Source organism: Artemia franciscana, chromosome 17 (genome assembly GCF_032884065.1).
Source record: "Artemia franciscana chromosome 17, ASM3288406v1, whole genome shotgun sequence".
Lineage (NCBI taxonomy): Eukaryota > Metazoa > Arthropoda > Branchiopoda > Anostraca > Artemiidae > Artemia > Artemia franciscana.
The window spans coordinates 41,926,870-41,946,645 of NC_088879.1; the positions used below are offsets into that span (position 1 = coordinate 41,926,870).

Consider the following 19,776-nt stretch of genomic DNA (forward strand, 5'->3'; position numbering starts at 1 on the left):
TATCTTTAATAACTTGGGTTACAAAGTACTGCAGTTTCCTCTTTACTAGACAGCAGCCTAGTAACTAGTAGCTATCATAGTCTAGTCTTTCAAAAGTAATTTCAAAAAGACTTTCAAAAGTGTTTTCAAATTTCCATACTAGGTCTTATCATAATCTGTTTCAAAAACTTTTTTTTCTCTTTGTATTAGTGTTCTGTAACCATTAGTGTGACAACTAGAAGGCAGCAGCCTCCTGTAACTATTGAATTAAATAGATGGGAGGCGCTTCAGTGTCAAACATAGCTTCTGCAGAAATTGCAAAAATAAAATTGCGGGATAAAAAGAATTTGGTACCATCCAGGGTCAAAACTTACACCTAGAGGGCTGATGCCCAGTGCATTAGCCTTCAGCGCGAGGAGAGAACATTCATGGTTTCGAAAGTAAAACAGTTCAAAATAGGGATGATACCTTTTTATTGACAGTGAAATATAAAATTATTTAACTGGATATTTCGAACACATATACAGTGTTCATCATCAGTATGAACATGAACACTGTATAGGTGTTCGAAATATCCAGTTAAATAATTTTATATTTCACTGTCAATAAAAAGGTATCATCCCTATCTTAAACTGTTTTACTTTCGTCATGGAAAGGCAGTGTGGTCTTCGAAGTTATCTATTCATAGATTTATTTAAAAATAAAAGTGCAGGATAAAAAGAATTTGGTACCATCCAGGGTCAAAACTTACACCTAGAGGGCTGATGCCCAGTGCATTAGCCTTCAGCGGGAGGAAAGAACATTCATGGTTTCTTTATATTGAATTTAAATAATGATTTTAACTGGAAGAAGGCTAAATTTTCAATACGAAACGTGGTTGAATTTTTAAGATATGAGTGCTGCGCGACAAGAAATGTAATTTTCTTGCTTTAAGTTAAGGGGTAGAAAATTTCAACTGAAGGGTTTTCCAATTGGTAAGCTTTCAATTTCGAACCTCTAAAATTTTTGAGAGGTTTCAACCTCTTTTTGGAATTCTTGTAGATTCGTTTTTGAAACGAACTTGTACTTTTTAAAATACCCCAAAATAATTGTATTATTCCTGAATCAGCTTTAAACGACAAATTTTTTCTACTGCATAGTTGTTGCTTTTCCCATGCGTGTTTTAAACTTCTGTATTCTACGGGGTGTGGTTTGCTCTTTGTTAGATTGCAATTATTGCTACGGCTAAAAACAGTTTTTACGTGTAAAACTATTTAAAACGTTTTTACGTGTAACACGTGTAAAAACAAGAGATTGAAACATAAATTAAGCAAATTATTACGGCACTAGAGGGGAGACTACGCCCCCGAGTCCTTTTAAAGCTTACTAGGATAAACTAGACTCTCACTTACACCAAAAAGGGACTAAAAAATATGTAAGAGAAAATTTATTTCCCGGTCTATCCAACATTTCTTCTACTTAACCCATTGCTTTAGTTCCCACTAAAAAATTCCATGAAAAAATCCAGCATACGCCCTAAATTATAATAATATTTGAATATAATATTTAGGCAGACACATATATCAATCCGAAGAAAATGAATAGAAAAAATATTCCACTAATCGACCAACTTTTTTAGCTGATGCTGAGAATTACACGAATAGGCCTACTTTTTAACTGAAATAAGAATAATCACTTTTTGGACAATATCTTTTTAATATTTGTATAAGGAAACGAACAGAAATAATAAGCACATATCCCCAGTACCCAAAAAAGAGACGAAAAAACATGTAACCTAACTTAGTCTGGGCTCTTTAGCTCTTGTCTGCCCCACCTTTCCTATTCTTACCATTCTACTTTATTTTACATAATTTCTTGTGGTTTAAGTGAACGGTAAATTATTTCCCAGCGTGCCTTATTTCGGAAAGGCTGGTCAACTAGATTGTTTTGGAAAGCAAGAATTAAAATAGCTGCCACGAAGGAACCGTTTGCTCTATGTAAAAAAGTAGCTTTCCAATAAATGGTTAATTTAAAAGTAATATTTAAAGAAATAGTCACTTTAAAATAAAATTTCAATAGATTTTTATTTGTGGAGACGAGACAGATTTCGAGCGAATTGAAATATGTCAGGTTTTCTTATTTAAAGCTGAATGAAATTAAAAAAAACGTTTTACAAGGTAATTGTTATTATTTATACATAAAATTTTGACCAGTCGTAAACCACTTTTACGTTTTATAACAAAAAAGTTTGTTTTCTTTGGTATGTTTGCTGAAATGTTTTAAGAGTGAGATAGCCAGTGAAAATAAGGCGCAATTAATTTAAGAACTTTGGATGTACGGGTAAAATTATAGGAAACTTGAACTCGCTAGTTAGACACGAACCAAAGCAACTGTGCTTCTCTCACCGTTCACGCCCTTATCAATATTTGTGTTAAGAACTAAACTAAAATATACTTAAACTCATTTCTTATTTACAGTCAGAATTAATAGCGGGTACAGGAGGGATTCCTCAATGTGTTTTAATACGCTATCTATTTTAAAAATAACAGATGGCATTCGCATAGCGAGACATTTGAAATTGAACATTGTGAGATCTCTAATCATTTGGAAAAACTGGATATTACTAGAAAGGTAGAAGCTAGAAAGGTAGAAGCTAGAAAGGATAAAGTGTTGGTTAAGGAGCTTCTTTCGATTTTATAAAGCGTTTGATTTAGGTGAATGAAACTTTCAGGTCTAGGCTAGCCTAAATTCAACAACCAAAATATGCCTGGGATGTTGTTGTCAAGCTCTTATCTTAGTAAATATAGGTAAAATTCTAGTTTAGTGACTTTCGGCTATCTCGGAAAGGGGTTAGTTTAGGAAAATGAAACTTTCAGGGATGGGTCTAAAGGCTAAAATATGTCCCAGGAAGGTATTTTGAAGCACCTACCTCCACCCCCTCTAGAGGGTCCTGACCTTTGATGAAAATTTTGATTTCATAAAGGTGAAACCTTGCAAAATAAATCTTCTGCTTGAATGAAGTACAACAAAATTGTTTTCAGCTTCACAACTTTGCTCAATCCCAAGTATAAGGTTTTAAAGATATGCAAATACATTTCCTAAATTTTGAAAAAAAACATTGATATGGCTTAGAATTCTACTCAAATAACAGGAATTGCATTTTTAGAACTAAAGGCAGAGAAAAAGCAACTGGTAACTGAAAACTAAGGTAAAATGTTGTTCTGTCAAAATTTCATTAGGTATAGACCTGTCATGTAGACAAATTTCAGGGCCTTATAAAGAGAGAAGGAGTAGAGGTGGGTACTTTAAAATACCTTCCTAGGAAATATACTTTAGTCTATAGACCTATCCCTGAAAGTTTTATTTTCCTAACCCCTTTCCAAGATAGCCAAAGGTCACTAAACTAGAATTTTAATGTAAATGTGTAATGCCTGGCCACTTCTGAATGTAACATTCTAAACAAGTAGAATCTTTATTTTAGGCTTTTTCTAAATATTGTGGCTGCTTTTCTGACAATATTCATCCTCCCTGATGGTCCTAGTTATAGGTCTAATATTGTATTTGGTATCAAAAATCTCTGAGCAATTCTGCCACATAAGGAGAATAAATAAAATGCAGTATAGATGTGTAACCAGTCCACCACATAAGGAGACATGTTAAGAAAAGATTCTTACTTCATGATATGCACAATAATCCTAGTTAATCTTTTTTGTAGTGGGAGAACTTTTATCTTGACTTGATTTCTTGTTTTTCCAGTTTTTCTAAGAAATTATTAAATTTCTTAGAACTTTTTTATTTATTTATTTATTAATATGGAAAGCTTTATCAAGCTTGTTGCACTAAACATTATAGAAAATGTTTATGACAATGCAGACAAAATAATGCACACATACAAATTTATGACAAATAACACTATAAAAACATACATGTCACAGAACAACTAATACAAAAAAAAAAATATATATATATTCTCAAAACAGATTGTGATAAGACTAGGAAATCTGTAGAAACTCTTGAAAGTCTTTTTGAAATTACTCTTGAAAGACTAGACTCTGATAGTTGCAACTGTTTCCAATGGAAGTCTATTCCAAGTCCAAAATGCCTTTAAAATCCCTAAAATGCTTTAAATTCTAAAAACAACTGTAGAAAATCCTAAAATACTTACTTATATCAATTTTAAAAGCACTTCACTATACTTCATCCTCCCCCCTAATGTGTAAATATGTTTTCGAATTATATATTTCCTATGTATTTTTTTTACTACAAAATTTTTTACTTTCAAATACATTTAATAGCAAAGAGGCAACATCAATAAAATTAAGGAATTAGAACATGCATAGGAAATATATAATTTGGGATTATATTATTATTACTTGTAAAGCTTGGATACAAGATTGGAACAAATGACAAAAAAAATGAAAGCTGATATCTACTTTCCCAAAAACTGTTTAGCTTCTCCTGATTTGTGCCAGAAAAAGAGATATTCAGTTTTGATGAAAGTTGTCTAATTAGAAAGCATGAGTTTTTTTCATCATAAAAACATATCAGAATTTTCTTTTTAAAGTTCAGGAAACAATAGTCCCTAAAAATGTTCTAGCATGCCTGCTAGGAAAATGCAGACAGTCAGCTGAAATTGAGGCTTGTAATATGATTTTTAAGGTGTCAAATCCTCTAAAGTTTGCTTTTTGTTCATTTTTCTTGTCTTTCTATAAATATAATTTCTTTTCAATTTGTTATTTTTTTACACTATTTGGCCACTCCCCAATTATTTTATCATGACATTCTGTATATTAAAGATTGTATGAATAGAAATTTACCATAACTCTTATTAAATAATTCCCCTTGGATGCCCAGTTTAAGAGCTTGATAAAATATATTAAAATAAGATTCAGTAAAAGGGCTGATTGGTGGAGAGGGATTGGAGGGCAATTACACCTACCTTTTGAAAAGGCCTTTTTGTATTTTCCCTGAAAACTACCTTTTTAGGTATTTTCATTGGAAAAATTGCTCTTCTCCCTATATTTAAAAACATACAATTTGCTCACCTATACATTGTCATGAACTTGTGCCCCCTGTTGGCAAGGCTATTCCATAAAGAAAAAATATATTGTCAAAATTATATATCTCTATTGTATTTTCAATAGCCCAACTCTTTTCATCTAGCTGCTAGATTAGTGTTTGCTCTTAGATGAAGGAGAAGAAAATAGTCATGCTATTGAATAAACAACAAGTGTCTGGGCTGCATATTTGTCCATTAGGAGGAAAGTGGGGATAAATTGAAGCCAAGTGACATTTAGTAATGACATAAGTAAGCTTTTTAAATGTTTTAGAGTTTTAATGTTTTTTAAACTTTTTAAATGTTTTTTAAAAATTTTAGATTCTATGGTGTTCACTTTAGAAACAGAATGATGCCTTAATAGGGAATAAGAATATACGTTCCTTTGTTTCTTTCTAATTTCTGACCTAAAACCTAAATTTACTTTTTTGTTCTCTTTTTTTAATTTTACATTTGGTTGTTAAATGACTTACATCCAGGCCAAAATTTACCAATAGGCCCAAGCCTAGGGATGCACAGTGTTAGGAGGCGCAATAAATTATCACGGAGATATTTTTTTCTGAACAAAAACTGGATTGATGTGATTTATTGTCAAAGTGCCTGGTGCACTCTATGGCCACACTGCCTATTAACAGAAAAATGATTTTAAAACAAGATATCAATTCTGTGGCCATTTATAAACTGTCAGATTTTTCCCAAGAAGGCAGCTGAGAGTTTGATATCACCTCTCTCTTTCATTACTTTTGGCTTGTCAGTTGCATTTGGTTCAGTGCTTCCACTATTCCTGAATTTTTGGGGATAGTGCAAAAATCTTGCAAAAATGGAGCAGCAAAAACGCTTGGACCTAGAAGAATCAAAGCTTTAAATCTGGCCCTGCTTACTTCTTCTGTGGTGTTGGTGTTGTGTGTGGCCTCATCTTAGAGAAATGCTGTAATAATAAAAGAATAATAATGTTTGATTTATTTCCGAAATTTAATGATTTCTATGATGAAAAGCATGTCTCCACCCCCTAATGGTGGATTTATATTGCTTGAATAATTTCTCAAATCCTCATTAACAGACATTTTATTCTTAACCTGCTCAGTAGCACCATGCCATTGAAAAACATTAAATGTCATTGCATCATACCACTTGATAAATATACTCTTTCAAAATGAATGAAAAATGATTGAGAACAGAAGGAAAAAATCAAATGAATAGAGAGCTTCATTATTATATTTTTGTTGTTGTTATTATGAAGTGTTTTTTTTTGTAGTCTAGTTTTCTGTAGTTGATTCAACAGTCTTTTTGAACAAGTAGGCTTTGGTTTAGTCCTACATGAAGACTTTATCTAAAAAAAAACTATAAGAGCAAAAGAAAAGTACCATTTTATCTCCCATTCTACAGTTTTCCAAGTATAATCTTCCTTAAAATGACAATTGTATTCCATATCCAAGGGGGCTAAATAAAGCGTTAGGCTAAACATCAAGCTTCACAAGAAAGGACTATAATAATCATTTCTCACTTTATAATCTGCAAGAGAAATCTATTAATTTTATTACAGTCCTTAGGCCAGTTTATCAATCTTGAAATGGTTTGCGGCTTCCTGGCCCCATAGTCTGGGCAAAATGAACCAAAGCAAGAACTAAACATTTTGAAAATCTTATGTTGTATTAATTAGTGACAAATAGACCAAAATGGCAAATGGACCAAGAGGACAGCACATTTAGTGGTATGGATTCTTGGTGTCAAAACTTTTATTACAGAACGCTTAAATTTTCTTATAATAAAAGTGTAGGTTAAGATACATCTACGTTCCAGGGGGTCTATTTGACGGGGTTAGGATGGTTTGAGCCTCATAGAAGAGTAAGAATTATGCAGATTTTCAATCTGTAAGAATGGAAATTTAATAGATAAATACTGTTGTACAATACCATAGCCGATGAAACACTTCGAATAAATACTTTGATTTGGCTTAAAATTTAAATTGCACTCCAACATTCGATTTCCTAAATAGAAAAGCTGAAAATTTTTTAACTAATTAATTATACAATTAATTAGGGTGCCAATTGGGGGTGGGAGCATGCTTGGAAAGAATTTGAAAACGCAATTTTCAGTACTTTCATTAAAAAAAAATGCCCCTCCCCCCAGTTAAAAAATACTAATTTGGATCTGTCTAAAGATGAGACCCATCCCCTCATACCTTTTATTTTCTTGAATTGGCACCCCTGCAATTTACATTAATAAAACCACCTTAAAAGAACTAGAAACAAAAATTGATTGAAAATCCCCCCCCTCCCAAAAAAAAGGAAAATCAAAGAAAAGCAGAGAGCAATACTAAAGCTGTAGCCCCCTCCAACCCCAACAAGCTCAAGCGTCATTTCTGCCTTATTGAAACAAATTTTTCTAAGAAATATATATTTTTCAAGCCTTACTGGAAAAATGGTTCTGTACAGTTTATAAGCACTTAGTGGAGAAGACTGAAAGGATTTCACCTTTAGGGCAAGATTGCCCTTGATAGACAATTATACCTAATGCATTAGAAATGGCCTTTGCCATTTTGGCAACAACCATTCAGGATCTGAAAACTTTTGAAACAAGAATTTTTTTTCTTGTGTAAATTCAAAAACTTTGTAGTTCTATTATATTCATATTAAATTTTTTTTAGCATAGTTAAAAAACCTTTGAATTTTCAGATTTTTGCATTGTTTTGTCCTACTACCCTGTGCACTGTAAAGTTCTACTCTGCAAGTTTGATGCCTTTCTATGCTGTTGCAAGAGGCACAAAGCCAGGAGTATATCAAACATGGTAGTGTACTATTTGGTACTGTTTTATTGTAGGATGAAGTATTATATTGGGGTATTATGTAAACCATTCAGATGCCAATTTTACCAAGTTCATAAGGCAATCAGTCATTGTCGGTTCTGGCCTCTCTTGCCCCTAGGGTGAAATCTTGATTAACACCTCCTCCTCTGTCTCACACAAAATTTTAACAAATTTTTTATTTATTTTCGCTATAGCTAGTTTTATTTTTTCAGCAAAAGCCACTTTTACCTAGCTATAAATATTAAGACTCAAATCCCTTCCCTTATACATTGTTTTTAGTTTGTTTAGTCTAGATATCAGTGAGGGTTTCAGTTTTGTGCCAATAATTTTAAATTTTGGATTTGTTCCTTCAGGAACTAAAGTTGTTGGACTAGGGATCAAAAACCCTAAGAGTTTAGGGGTCAGATTTGGCATCTTGCCAACTTGAATAACCAGCTTCATATCCCTGATTGGAATGTGCAAATTTTCTTACTGACACAGATCCACGCCGTATATTTCAAGCGCCCCCTCCTATGATTTTGACTGTTTATTAATAATGAAAAAAAGTAAATACTAGTGATGGCACTAGCCTATAAATCTGCTGGTTGTGGAGAATTTTTTATATTGATGTATTTTTAGGAAAATACATAAAAGAGCCAAAATTTTCTAAAGAATCTCTCTCTAAGGTTATCTTATTGATCCTTCCCCTCTCCCTATAAAAATTATATTAAACCAATGACCATAGAATAATATTCAACGAAATTGATTTCTGCCATTTTGCGGTAGAATATGTAAAGGGATTGTTTGATGATAGGTTTAGGGCTTTAAATCTCTGCTTCAAGGTTTCAAACATGTTGAATTTCGTTGTAGGGGAAGGAGTTGGAGATTCTGCAAAGATAAAGGCTCCCAAAGTTCCCTTCTTGAAAAACGTGAACCGAAAGTTCATATTTGACATTTGAACTTCCACCCCTCCCTGAAAAATTATTTTCTCGGGTGCCCTTTTGTGGATGATTATCATGGCTAATGTATCGTTATGCAAAATTAATATTGACTGCAAATGGGGATTGAGGGGGTAGGCTTGAATGTAAAATAAGCTTGAATGCAAATGGGAATTAAGGGGGGTTGTGACCCCCCTCACTTAAAAAGAACTCTTGTTGTAAAATGGAAAATAAAGATAAATTAGATAAAGCAAAACCAAGCTGTTTCAAATGCAAGTAAAGAGCGGTGTTTAAGCTTCAAACTAAGACAAATTACTTTAAGAGGGCCATGGCGGCCCTTAACTGTCTGTTCTATGCATTAAACAAATTTTAAGCTCAGACTTTGTAAGTGTAGGAGAAATAGCTATAATTGGTTATGAATTTCTTAGACCGTTGCATTTTAATTAATAAATAAAATGGAAGAATAGACATAAATAAGGGAGGGAAAGTTGTCATTAAGAAATGGTACAATAAACTATAAGCTTCAGCGTAGAGAGCAGGGGGCATCCTTGGTTATAAGATAATCTGTGTTATTATGAAGTTTGAATGTTGTTATTTTTTATATAAGGAGATTTCTTTTCAATCAGTTACATATTTAGCTTGGCATAATCCCTGTGGAGGATCCAGGAGGTCTGGACCCCCCCCCCCCCAGATTTTTATGGTGCCCTCGTTTCTCTGTTTTTCACTCTTTCTTAAAAGTAAATTTGTCAATTTGGTCAATTATTGGCACTCTTGTCATATTACGCCCCCCCCCCAAGATTTTGTTCTAGATTCGCCCCTGGGTAGTCTTTATGCCTGGGTAGTCTAATGTAAAGCACCAAGCTTTACATTAATCTTTGACTAGTTATGACCATAAGTAATAAATATTTCTGTTGTGATAATGAGGTACCTGTTATTATATATAGGGATGAATGTAAGAAGCAAGTGGATGGGTATCCTAATGCCAGATATAAGAAGTTCAAGACCCAAGATGAAGCTGACAAATTTATAGCAGAACAGGGTGGTTTTTCATCACATCCTCCAAAACCAGTTCAAAATATAGCCTCTTCTACATCAAGCAATATTGAAATATCAACTGTTATAAGAGCAGAAAAGAAAGAGTTTGATATGAAAGCTTTAAAAAATACTGGTAATGCTGATGTAAAAAGTTTAGAATTTCAAGCAGATTTCAGTCGTAAGAGGAAGCGAGCTAGCTTTGATGCGAAAAGTTTTGTAATTGATGATGAGGGATTTGTTCATGTATTCACTGATGGTGCTTGTGAATCAAATGGCAAACGTGGAGCTAAGGCAGGTACTGTGCTTGACTTAACATTATGATCAATGTGAAGTTATCATTGTGGTAAGTTGTGATCAATTAATAGTTTTAGGCCAAACTATAATCAAACTTCAAGATAAAATCGAAAGTATCTATGATTACAGCACCAGTAATTGCTTTTCGGATTTTCAAATAATTCAAATTATCTGCTTCTTTTATACAAGTGCGACGCTAAAATTATGGAAACAAGTATCATTCAAAAATCTTGGTTTTTTATTTGTAATTGTGGCTTAGGTAATGTGACTCGGGCGGATTGGCAGACTTGGCTTGTAGTAGTAATAAAACTAGAGCTAAGGCAAACGTGGAGCTAAGGCAGGTACTGTGCTTGACTTAACATTATGATCAATGTGAAGTTATCATTGTGGTAAGTTGTGATCAATTAATAGTTTTAGGCCAAACTAGAGTCAGTGCTTAAGCCAAACTATAATCAAACTTCAAGATAAAATCGAAAGTATCTATGATTACAGCACCAGTAATTGTTTTTCGGATTTTCAAGTAATACAAATTTTCTGCTTCTTTTATACAAGTGCGACGCTAAAATTATGGAAAGACGTATCATTCACAAATCTTGGTTTTTTATTTGCAGTCGTGGCTTAGGTAATGTGACTCGGGCGGATTGGCAGACGTGGCTTGTAGTAGTAATAAAACTAGTTGATACTAGATAATTTTATAATTTTGACGGTGTTGACCCTCTTACCTTTAAGAAACAGGGTAATACCAGTGGTGCCAAACTGAAAAAATCTAGGGGGGGTGTATGTTGAAAATACAGGGGAGTGGGGCAAATTCGTCGTTTCTTAAAAATACTTCAATAAAAATTCTAAAAAACATTTTTAATGAAAATGCTTTAAAAAAGATATTTTCCAAATATAGCTGGGGGAGCAAAAAAAAATATAGAAGTCACGCGCCTCCCCCTCCTGAAATTGATGTCACTGAGCAAGTTTACTGCCTTTATTTTAAATTTGCAATGTATTTGATGGAAATGTCAACATGGACAAACAACTCTTTTCTGTAGAGAAAATATCGACTAAACCCAGCTGGAGATACTGAGAAGCTATTAATTCCAGGAGTCTTCCCACCTTTGGTCATTTCTGTTTTTCTCTTTCCATAGTCTCCAAAGCATATTTGTCTTTCGGTTGCCTCTTTACTTTTCAGTTGGTGACCCTTACTTGACTTTCTGGTGTCGTCATCTACTCTTCTTACACATTCAGTTTGTCTCTGCATGCTCTTCAAAATTTGGCGGTTCTCTCAAATTGTGACAACCTTGTGTCTCTAACATGTATATAGACTGTTTATAGACTATGTATATAGAATGTATATAGACTGTAAAGTATTCATATTAGACTGTTTCAGGTATTATAAATTATATAAAAATTTATATTATTTCTTTTATGTTTGATATACTGCACAAACATACACATGAATAGTTTGATTTGTATCACTGAGAGTCGAGAGTAATCGAAGTAAATGTGAGACAAGGAATTTAAAATCGTTAATTATAATCTATAGAATTGGTTATGGCGTATAGTATGTCTGTATTTTCGATTCGCTATGTTCATCTTTCTATATGGGAGGCACTTCCTTACGATATTACCAAAGAGAGAGATCATTTTGGTATTTTACAGAAAGCAAATTTATATTTGCTGAATAAATTTAGCGCAACATTTTGTTTGCAATAAGAAGAGGAAGAAGATTGTGCCAACTTCATTAAGAATTCAACGTAAATCCAAGCAATATTAGAAAACTCAAGACTTTGAATAAACGCTCTAAGCCGATGGACTGGAAATTTTCTATGACCCAGAAACTATTATTGTTTTATTTATAGATATAGTTTGTGTTAGTTATAGTACTTTAGTTTCTCTGCTGATGATGAAGACTGACTATGTCTTCAAAATTTCCAGAACTTTTGTATATGTTTTTCACATAAAAGGACCTATCCCTATTGGAACTCTTATTTGTTTCGAGATCACTCTCCTGTATTTCTATGTTAAAAACTTCCTAATTCTTTTGGTTTATTTATATATTTATGCATATATTTATATATTTTACAAGCCAGTTACATTAATCCTTCAGCATGGACATATCAAGATGGAAAGCGAACTAACTTGCCTTTTTCGTCTGTTGCTGTATTTGCCTGTTGTTAGTGTGTCAAAGTCTGATCCAGGAAAGAAAAAGCAAAACCTAATTCGATCTCTTTTCAGAAATTTTGAGCGAGTACAAAAGAATGAAAAGATTTTTTTTTTTTTTCACAGCATTTCTTCCATGTAAACTTTCTGTTTCAGTGCCATATTACTCAAAGGACTTGTAGGCTGACTTGTCGTGGGTTTCTGTAGAGCCACTGATTGTTTGTGTATGATTTATGAAAACAGGGTTTCATAGGCTGGATTCATAGACTGACTCTGTAGAGCCTATTTAGAGCCATAGCTCTCTATAGAGAGAGCACTCTGTCAGAATGCCATCTGAAGTCTCTTTAGAGCCACTGCTTGTGTGTGTATGATTTGCCAAGGGTTTCGTAGGCTGGATTCATAGACTGACTCTGAAGAGCCACTGCTCTCTGTAGAGAGAGCAATCTGTAGAGTGACATCTGAAGTCAGTGCCATCTGTAGAGTGCCATCTGAAGTGTGTGTGTATGATTTATGAAAACGGAGTTTCATAGGCTGGATTCATAGGCTTACTCTGTAGAGCCACTGCTCTCTGTAGAAAGAGCACTCTGTAGAGTGCCATCTGAAGTCTCCTTAGAGGCCAGTGCTTGTATGTGTATGATTTATGAAAACGGAGTTTCATAGGCTGGATTCATAGGCTTACTCTGTAAAGCCACTGCTCTCTGTAGAGAGAGCACTCTGTAGAGTGCCATCTGAAGTCTCTTTAGAGCCACTGCTGGTGTGTGTATGATTTATAAAAACGGGGTTACTAGTGGTGATCTTTTTTTTATTTTAGTTTTTTAGTCTATAATTTTAGTCGAAGTAGAAATTGATGCTGTTGAACATTACATCGAAGTTGACCTTTACTAGAGTCGACCATAACTTGAGAAATGTTAACTTTGTTTCTTGATTCTCCCCAGTAATTATATTTGGCCTAATTATGTTGTTATATAATTTAGTAACAATAAGGCGGGTTCCATTACACACCCCTTCTGAAAAATCTAAGTTACGCAAAAGCATAACTATTGTATATCTCTTTATTCTTAAGTTATGGGGTGGTAAATCTGCAGTATCAATTGAATTGAGGGATTATGGAGTGAATTCAAATCCTCCTTTTTCTTTGTATTTTATCTAATCATAACACTTAAAGATTTGTATTCTCATGGGAGACGATCGATGATTTTCGCATTTATTTTACTAACTTCTTTGTAGATCGAAGCTAAAATTACGCGATCCTTCATTAGATTTATATTTTGATTGGATAGACATTCTCCAAGTACTTCCTCAATCAAATTACAACTGAAATTATATCTTCGGTGAGTCGATTTCATTAGTCATTGTTGGGAAGATTTATACTTATCAAGTCCAGGTTGTACTTTGCCAAAGCTTCTCGCTCAGCATCTACCCCCATATTTCATTTCTAAGGAAATATGTCTGAAATACTTCCAAAGATGATTTTTTTTTAATTGACAGTTCAATTGTTTCACAGCGGTTGATTCGAGATAGAACTGGTAAACACTGTTGGAAATCACCTGCAGCAACTAGAATTTTCCCTCTAAATGGCAAGTTTGGATGTGCAATAAGCCACAACAACTGATCCATGTTTTCTAAGTCATACTTGGTTAACATTAGTGCTTCGTCAAGTAGGAAAACTTCTACATGAGCTAATTCTTTAGCTTTGAACCAGGTCCTATGCTGGAAATTGAATCGGAAGAAAGCAGAACTTTCAACCCAAAGATCTTGTGTGTTGTAAGTCAAAATGGCAACAAAGTCGATGCTATTCCTGTATAAAACATGCGATTTTCGCCACACAAAACGTGATACAAGGTTTTATAAATAAATGTTTTACAGGTACCGCCTGGTCTATCTATGAAAAATATTTTTCCCAGAATAATCAGGATTATTGACAAACTGTAAAATATTATCCACAATTTTAAGTTGTTGTCCTTGCAGGAGACAATACATACTATCTCCAGTAGCAACTGACTAACTAGGATTTAGAAGTTTCGGCCAATGACCAAGTTTTGGTCATTTTCATAGGTCTCAGTATTGTCCATGCCACCTACTATATATATATATATATATATATATATATATATATATATATATATATATATATATATATATGTATGTATTGTCCCATCCCCACTTTGCACTTCCTGGCTGAAGTGTCTTGAGACGGATATCAGCACCGCCAATTCGGACATTAAGGGGGTAGTACCGTATCCTTTACCTTTTTTAACATAGTAAGCGATTATATGTTATATATATATATGTATTTTATATAAACAAGCATTAACCTCATAAAAAGCAAATTATAAGATGAAGTTTTATTTTGAAAACGGGTTTCACAAGCAAATATTGCCAAATTTGCGTTTCTTGTCGAATAAAAATAAAGCGATATATCAATTTCAAACCATGCACAAATTTCAGGAATAATAATAAAAGTTGACGAGAGAACTTAAAATCAATACGAATGCGAAAATACAAAAAAAAGCACAAAGACATATAATGTAAAATACTCAACAAGTCAGTAGAAAATTAATCAATCATCATAACAATCAGCATGGCAAATACGTTAAAAGCGTGTAATAAGCTTGTAAGTATAAAAACTAAAAGAGCTAAAAGACCAAAAACTAAAAGATAAAAAACCAAGCTAAATGCTTTTATCATAGGTTTTGGTGTGTGGTTCAATGATGATCACCCCCTAAACACGTCTGAACCAGTGAAAGGCCGTCCAACAAACAACTCTGGTGAAATTCAAGCTGCGATCAATGCCATAGAAATTGCGTCAGCATGTGGAATAGAAAAACTTTTAATACACACCGATTCTCAATTCCTTATTAACGCTGCCACCAAATGGATACATGGTTGGAAGAGGAGAGGCTGGAAGCTGGCTGATGGAACGGCAGTCAAAAATCAGGAAGATTTTAAGGTTCTTGATTTATCAATGAAATCATTAGAAGTGAAATGGGCAAGTTGTTTCCTTTTTTTAAATTATAGCTATTTTTTGCGTAAGCTCTATTAAGAAATATTCTGTCTATTTCTTATTTATCTCATTTTAAATAGTTTCTTCCATTTACGTGCTTTTCTTTAAGGGCATAGGCAGATTTATCCCAAACATGTTTGGCTGAAACAAATACTTGAATTTGATACTTTTTTTTGTAGCTTCCAATAAAAAAAGAAGAAAAAAGGGCTTTCATATGTATAATGAAGTCTTTAAAAAAAAGTGCTAAATTCACTCGAAAATAATTATTTTATTGATCTAGATCATGAAATGTAATGTTTTGACTGTTTGCACAAGTTGAACTCTCTTGGTTTATTTTTATTGCATGAAAGCTTAATTCGGTAAAGGATTCCTTCCTGTGAGTATGCATTCATAAATTGTTTTTTTTTCTATTATGTTTATTTTTATTTTTGTTAATTTATTATTGTTATATCTTTTGTTTAGATTATTTGTTTTTTTTATTATTTTTTTTTTTTATTAGTATGTCCTTAAAAGCTCAGATTTTTATTGTGCTGATGATTGATTTTTTTGAATTTCCATTTATAATGAATTAATACATAACGAATTACATCATGATATATTGTAAATTATAATAACTATTTATATTAAAAACTGCAGCTACTACTTGTTTGAAACAGATCCAACTCCTACGTTAGTGATTGTTATTTTCCCAAAGAACATAGAATGTTCTGTTTCTCTTTTTTCTGTCTGTTGTCATCATTTAACCTAGGTTAAAGGTAACCTATGTCTTCATAGGTTATTTTATCAAACAGTTCGTGGTAACGAACTGTAGTAAGGAGCGACCCGGCTCAATAGTAAACGAAACTCTAAAAAACGGAATTTTGATGCTAAAAGATACATCAAAAGAATCGAATTTTCATGCTGATTCTAAATATATAAGTTTCATCAAATTTAGTCTTTGTCATCAAAAGTTACGAGCCTGAGAACATTTGCCTTATTTTGGAAAATAGGGGGAAACACCCCCTAAAAGTCACAGAATCTTAATGAAAATCGCACCATCCTATTTGGCGTATCAGAGAACCCTATAACAAAATTTCAAGCTCCTATCTACAAAAATGTGGAATTTTGTATTTTTTGCCAGAAGACAAATCACGGGTGCGTGTTTATTTGTTTGTTTGTTTTTTTTGTTTTTTCCCCAGGGGTCATCGTATTGACCAAGTGGTCCTAGAATGTTGCAAGAGGGCTCATTCTAACGGAAATGAAAAGTTCTAGTGCCCTTTTTAAGTGACAAAAAATTGGAGGACACCTAGGTCCCCTCCCACGCTCATTTTTTCCCAAAGTTAACGGATCAAAATTTTGAGATAGCCATTTTGTTCCGCGTAGTCGAAAACCATAATAAATATGTCTTTGGGAATGACTTACTCCCCCACAGTCCCTGGGGGAGGGGCTGCAAGTTACAAACTTTGACCAGTGTTTACATATAGTAATGGTTATTGGGAAATGTACAGACGTTTCGGGGGGATTTTTTTGGTTTGGGTGCTGGGGTTGAGGGGAGGGGGCTATGAGGGAGGATCTTTCCTCTAAGGAATATGTCACGGGGGAAGAAAAATTCAATGAAAAGGGCGCAGGATTTTCAAGCATTACTATAAAAAAAAAACAATGAAAAAACAAACATCAAAATGGTTTTTTCAATTGAAAGTAAGGAGTAGCATTGAAACTTAAAACGAACTGAGATTATTATGCATATGAGGGGTTCCAAAAATACTTTAGCATAAAGAGCGAGGTATTTAGGAGGAGATAAATACCCCGCTCTTTATGCTTAAGTATTTTTAGTAATTTCAACTATTTATTCTACGGCCTTTCTGATTCAGGGGTCATTCTTAAAGAATTGGGACAAAACTTACGATTTAGTGTAAAGAGCGAGGTATTAACGAGGGTACAAACCCCCTCGTATACATAATAAAAATATAAGAATATAAAAGTTTGTTACGTAAGTTAATTCTTAGTTACATTTATATTTTACTAATAAAAACGTTCGTTAAAAATTGAAAGTTCTAGTTGCCTTTTTAAGAACCGAAAAATTGGAGGGCAACTAGGCCTCCTTCCCCACCCCTTATTTCTCAAAATCGTCTGATCAAAACTAAGAGAAAGCCATTTAGCCAAAAAACGAATTAATATACAAATTTCATTTTAATAATTTATGTGCGGAGAGCCAAAATCAAACATGCATTAATTCAAAAACGTTCAGAAATTAAATAAAAAAAACTAGTTTTTTTTAACTGAAAGTAAGGAGCGACATTAAAACTTAAAACGAACAGAAATTACTCCGTATATGAAATGGGTTGCCTCCTCCGCAATCCCTCGCTCTTTACGCTAATGTTTGACTCTTTGCCACAATTCTACTTTATAAAACAATTAAAAGCTTTAGCGTAAAGAGCGAGGGATTGCGGAGGGGACAACCCATTTCATATACGGAGTAATTCCTGTTCGTTTTAAGTTTTAATGTCGCTCCTTACTTTCAGTTAAAAAAAAACTAGTTTTTTTATTTAATCTAATAAAGAATGAAGCCTATTGATACATAATTTGTACTGAAAGTGTTATTTTTACATTTTGTTTATGTTTTCCACCCTTTTGCTTTGATCCAAATTGTAAATTCTGTTGATCACTAGGAGAAACATTTTAGAAGAAATATATTTTTAGCCATATTTTATAAGAAGCATCTTTCGAATCTCCTATCGTAAGTAAAGAAAATGAGAAACGAAAAAACGGTTCCGTTTTAATTATGCCATTAATTGTTTCCCTTATCCCTAGTAGTTTACAGACTACCTCAAATTCACGAACGAGACATGCCTCTTCACCCTATTGTATATATATTTAGTCCCATATCTCGGACATTAAGAAACGATGATGTGTAATATTAATAGCTGTTAAGAACTCAACAAGCTTATATTAATAACTAAAAAAAGTTGGTGACTGAAGGAAAATATTAATTTTATCAAGAAGCCAACTTTGAAGAGATTCTGTATTGCTTTGATTGTCATTGCATCCATTGACTTTGTGAATTTGCAACTGAAATACTCAAGCTTTTAACTTGAAACTTGTGCAGAATAGTTTGAAAGCACTGTTATAAAAATTTAAACTTTGATGACAGAATACTCTAAGGCGCGCCTATTTTCAGAGACTAAATATACCAGGTGGCGCGTGCCAAGTGTGGCTGAAACTTTGCCAAGCCTGGTGGAACTTAGTGGCATAAGTGACGTTCTAAAATGTACAATAGGCGGCTGAAAATGGGCTCCGTCATAGGAGCATTCATTCTTGAGTCAATCCGAAAATAAGTCAAAGTTTAGTGTAAAGAGATGGATTGAAGGGAATGGCAAGTCGCCTATATAAGTTATAAGACAATAATTTACGGTATCCTTTGAGCATTATTAGAGTCTTATTTGCTCATTTGAATTTTTTTTCAATATAATTCCTTTTTTAATATAATATAATATATAATATATTCCTTTTTAATATAATTACGGGTTATCCTAAATGTGAGGTGCTTCAACCTCACTAAATGTGAGGTGTGAGGTGCTGGTCTTTGTACTGAGGTATGAAGCGTGACGGGCAATGAAAACTAAGTCAGATGGTTTTGGTTGGTTAAGCAGAAACTTATACAACCACAGTAAGTCTTAAAAAATTGAGGGAGCAAATCAAAATTTGAACCATGAGAATAAATTTGAGGGATAAAATGAGTTTTGTCACTTCGAAGAACCTTTCAGATGTCTAGAGAGGTACTTTTGGGAGGATTCCTACCGAATATTTAAAGAAGTATGTTGAAATCAAAACAAAATACCAGGAAACAAATGGGAAACAGAAAATTTTTTCGGTGCACACAATAATAAAAAAGAAAAAAAGTAGAAAGTAGTAATTTTCTTGGATAATCAAGACGGAATTTTTTTTTAATTTTTCTCTCACCTGCTTTTTTTCAACAAATTTTGAAATTTTTTTCATGAAACTCCGAATCAAATTTTGAGTTTTTTTTGTGGTTCCCAATTACACTTGTTAAAAAAATAGCTATATCGCTTAAAAACATTTGCAATACACTCATATATGTTTCTCCTTTTTAGAACTATGTACCCGGCCATAAAGGAATACACGGCAATGAAAAAGCGGACGAATTGGCTCGACTTGGTGCCAAACGATATGAACTCTGAAATATTACTTTTTTTCTGAAATAAATATTATACGGATTTTTCACTTCGGTTTAAAGTGGCTTTATTTCACCCAAGGTATTGTTAAATCAACAAGGATTAACCATTCCATTTCAGCACCGCCAGTAAATTCATATTTCTTCGAACTGAGATTAGAATTTTGGAAGCCATGACAATGGTAGTGACCAACCAGGTCGCACCTAAAGCTTTGGCGCTTCTAGGCCCATGCGTTGTTGCCGCTCCGTATTCGGGGAAATGGGGGGATAGTAGAAGCACTGAGCTGGTGAGCCAAAAGCAATTAAAGAGAGAGGTAAATAAAGCTACCATCGAGGGTACATCAAGCGATGTTGTACAATTGTTCGACATCAAGTATTTGATTCTGT

General features: G+C 33.4%; 1 protein-coding gene across 3 annotated transcripts; it reads left to right on the plus strand.

The window, feature by feature from the left end:
- The first annotated feature begins 2,522 nt into the window (after window positions 1–2,522).
- On the plus strand, window positions 2,523–19,439 carry LOC136038253 (ribonuclease H1-like). 3 transcript variants are annotated; one of them, XM_065721368.1, is made up of 5 exons: window positions 2,523–2,589; window positions 7,690–7,802; window positions 9,682–10,067; window positions 14,905–15,203; window positions 19,310–19,439. In XM_065721368.1, the coding sequence occupies exons 2-5, from the start codon at window positions 7,750–7,752 to the stop codon at window positions 19,394–19,396; spliced, it is 825 nt and encodes a 274-aa protein (XP_065577440.1). In that variant the 5' UTR covers window positions 2,523–2,589; window positions 7,690–7,749; the 3' UTR covers window positions 19,397–19,439. The 3 variants fall into 3 exon arrangements, with proteins under 3 accessions (XP_065577440.1, XP_065577442.1, XP_065577441.1); XM_065721370.1 differs by having other exon boundaries at window positions 14,905–15,164; XM_065721369.1 differs by having other exon boundaries at window positions 2,529–2,604.
- Window positions 19,440–19,776: the final 337 nt, after the last annotated feature.

What these genes read in the sequence shown, in the direction of transcription:
- LOC136038253 (XM_065721368.1), top strand. Translation starts at nt 7,750, where the DNA reads ATGCCTTTCTATGCTGTTGCAAGAGGCACAAAGCCAGGAGTATATCAA. An exon ending in CCAGGAGTATATCAAACATG is followed by an intron (nt 7,803 to 9,681) that starts GTAGTGTACTAT and finishes TATTATATATAG; the next exon opens with GGATGAATGTAAGAAGCAAG. An exon ending in CAAACGTGGAGCTAAGGCAG is followed by an intron (nt 10,068 to 14,904) that starts GTACTGTGCTTG and finishes CTTTTATCATAG; the next exon opens with GTTTTGGTGTGTGGTTCAAT.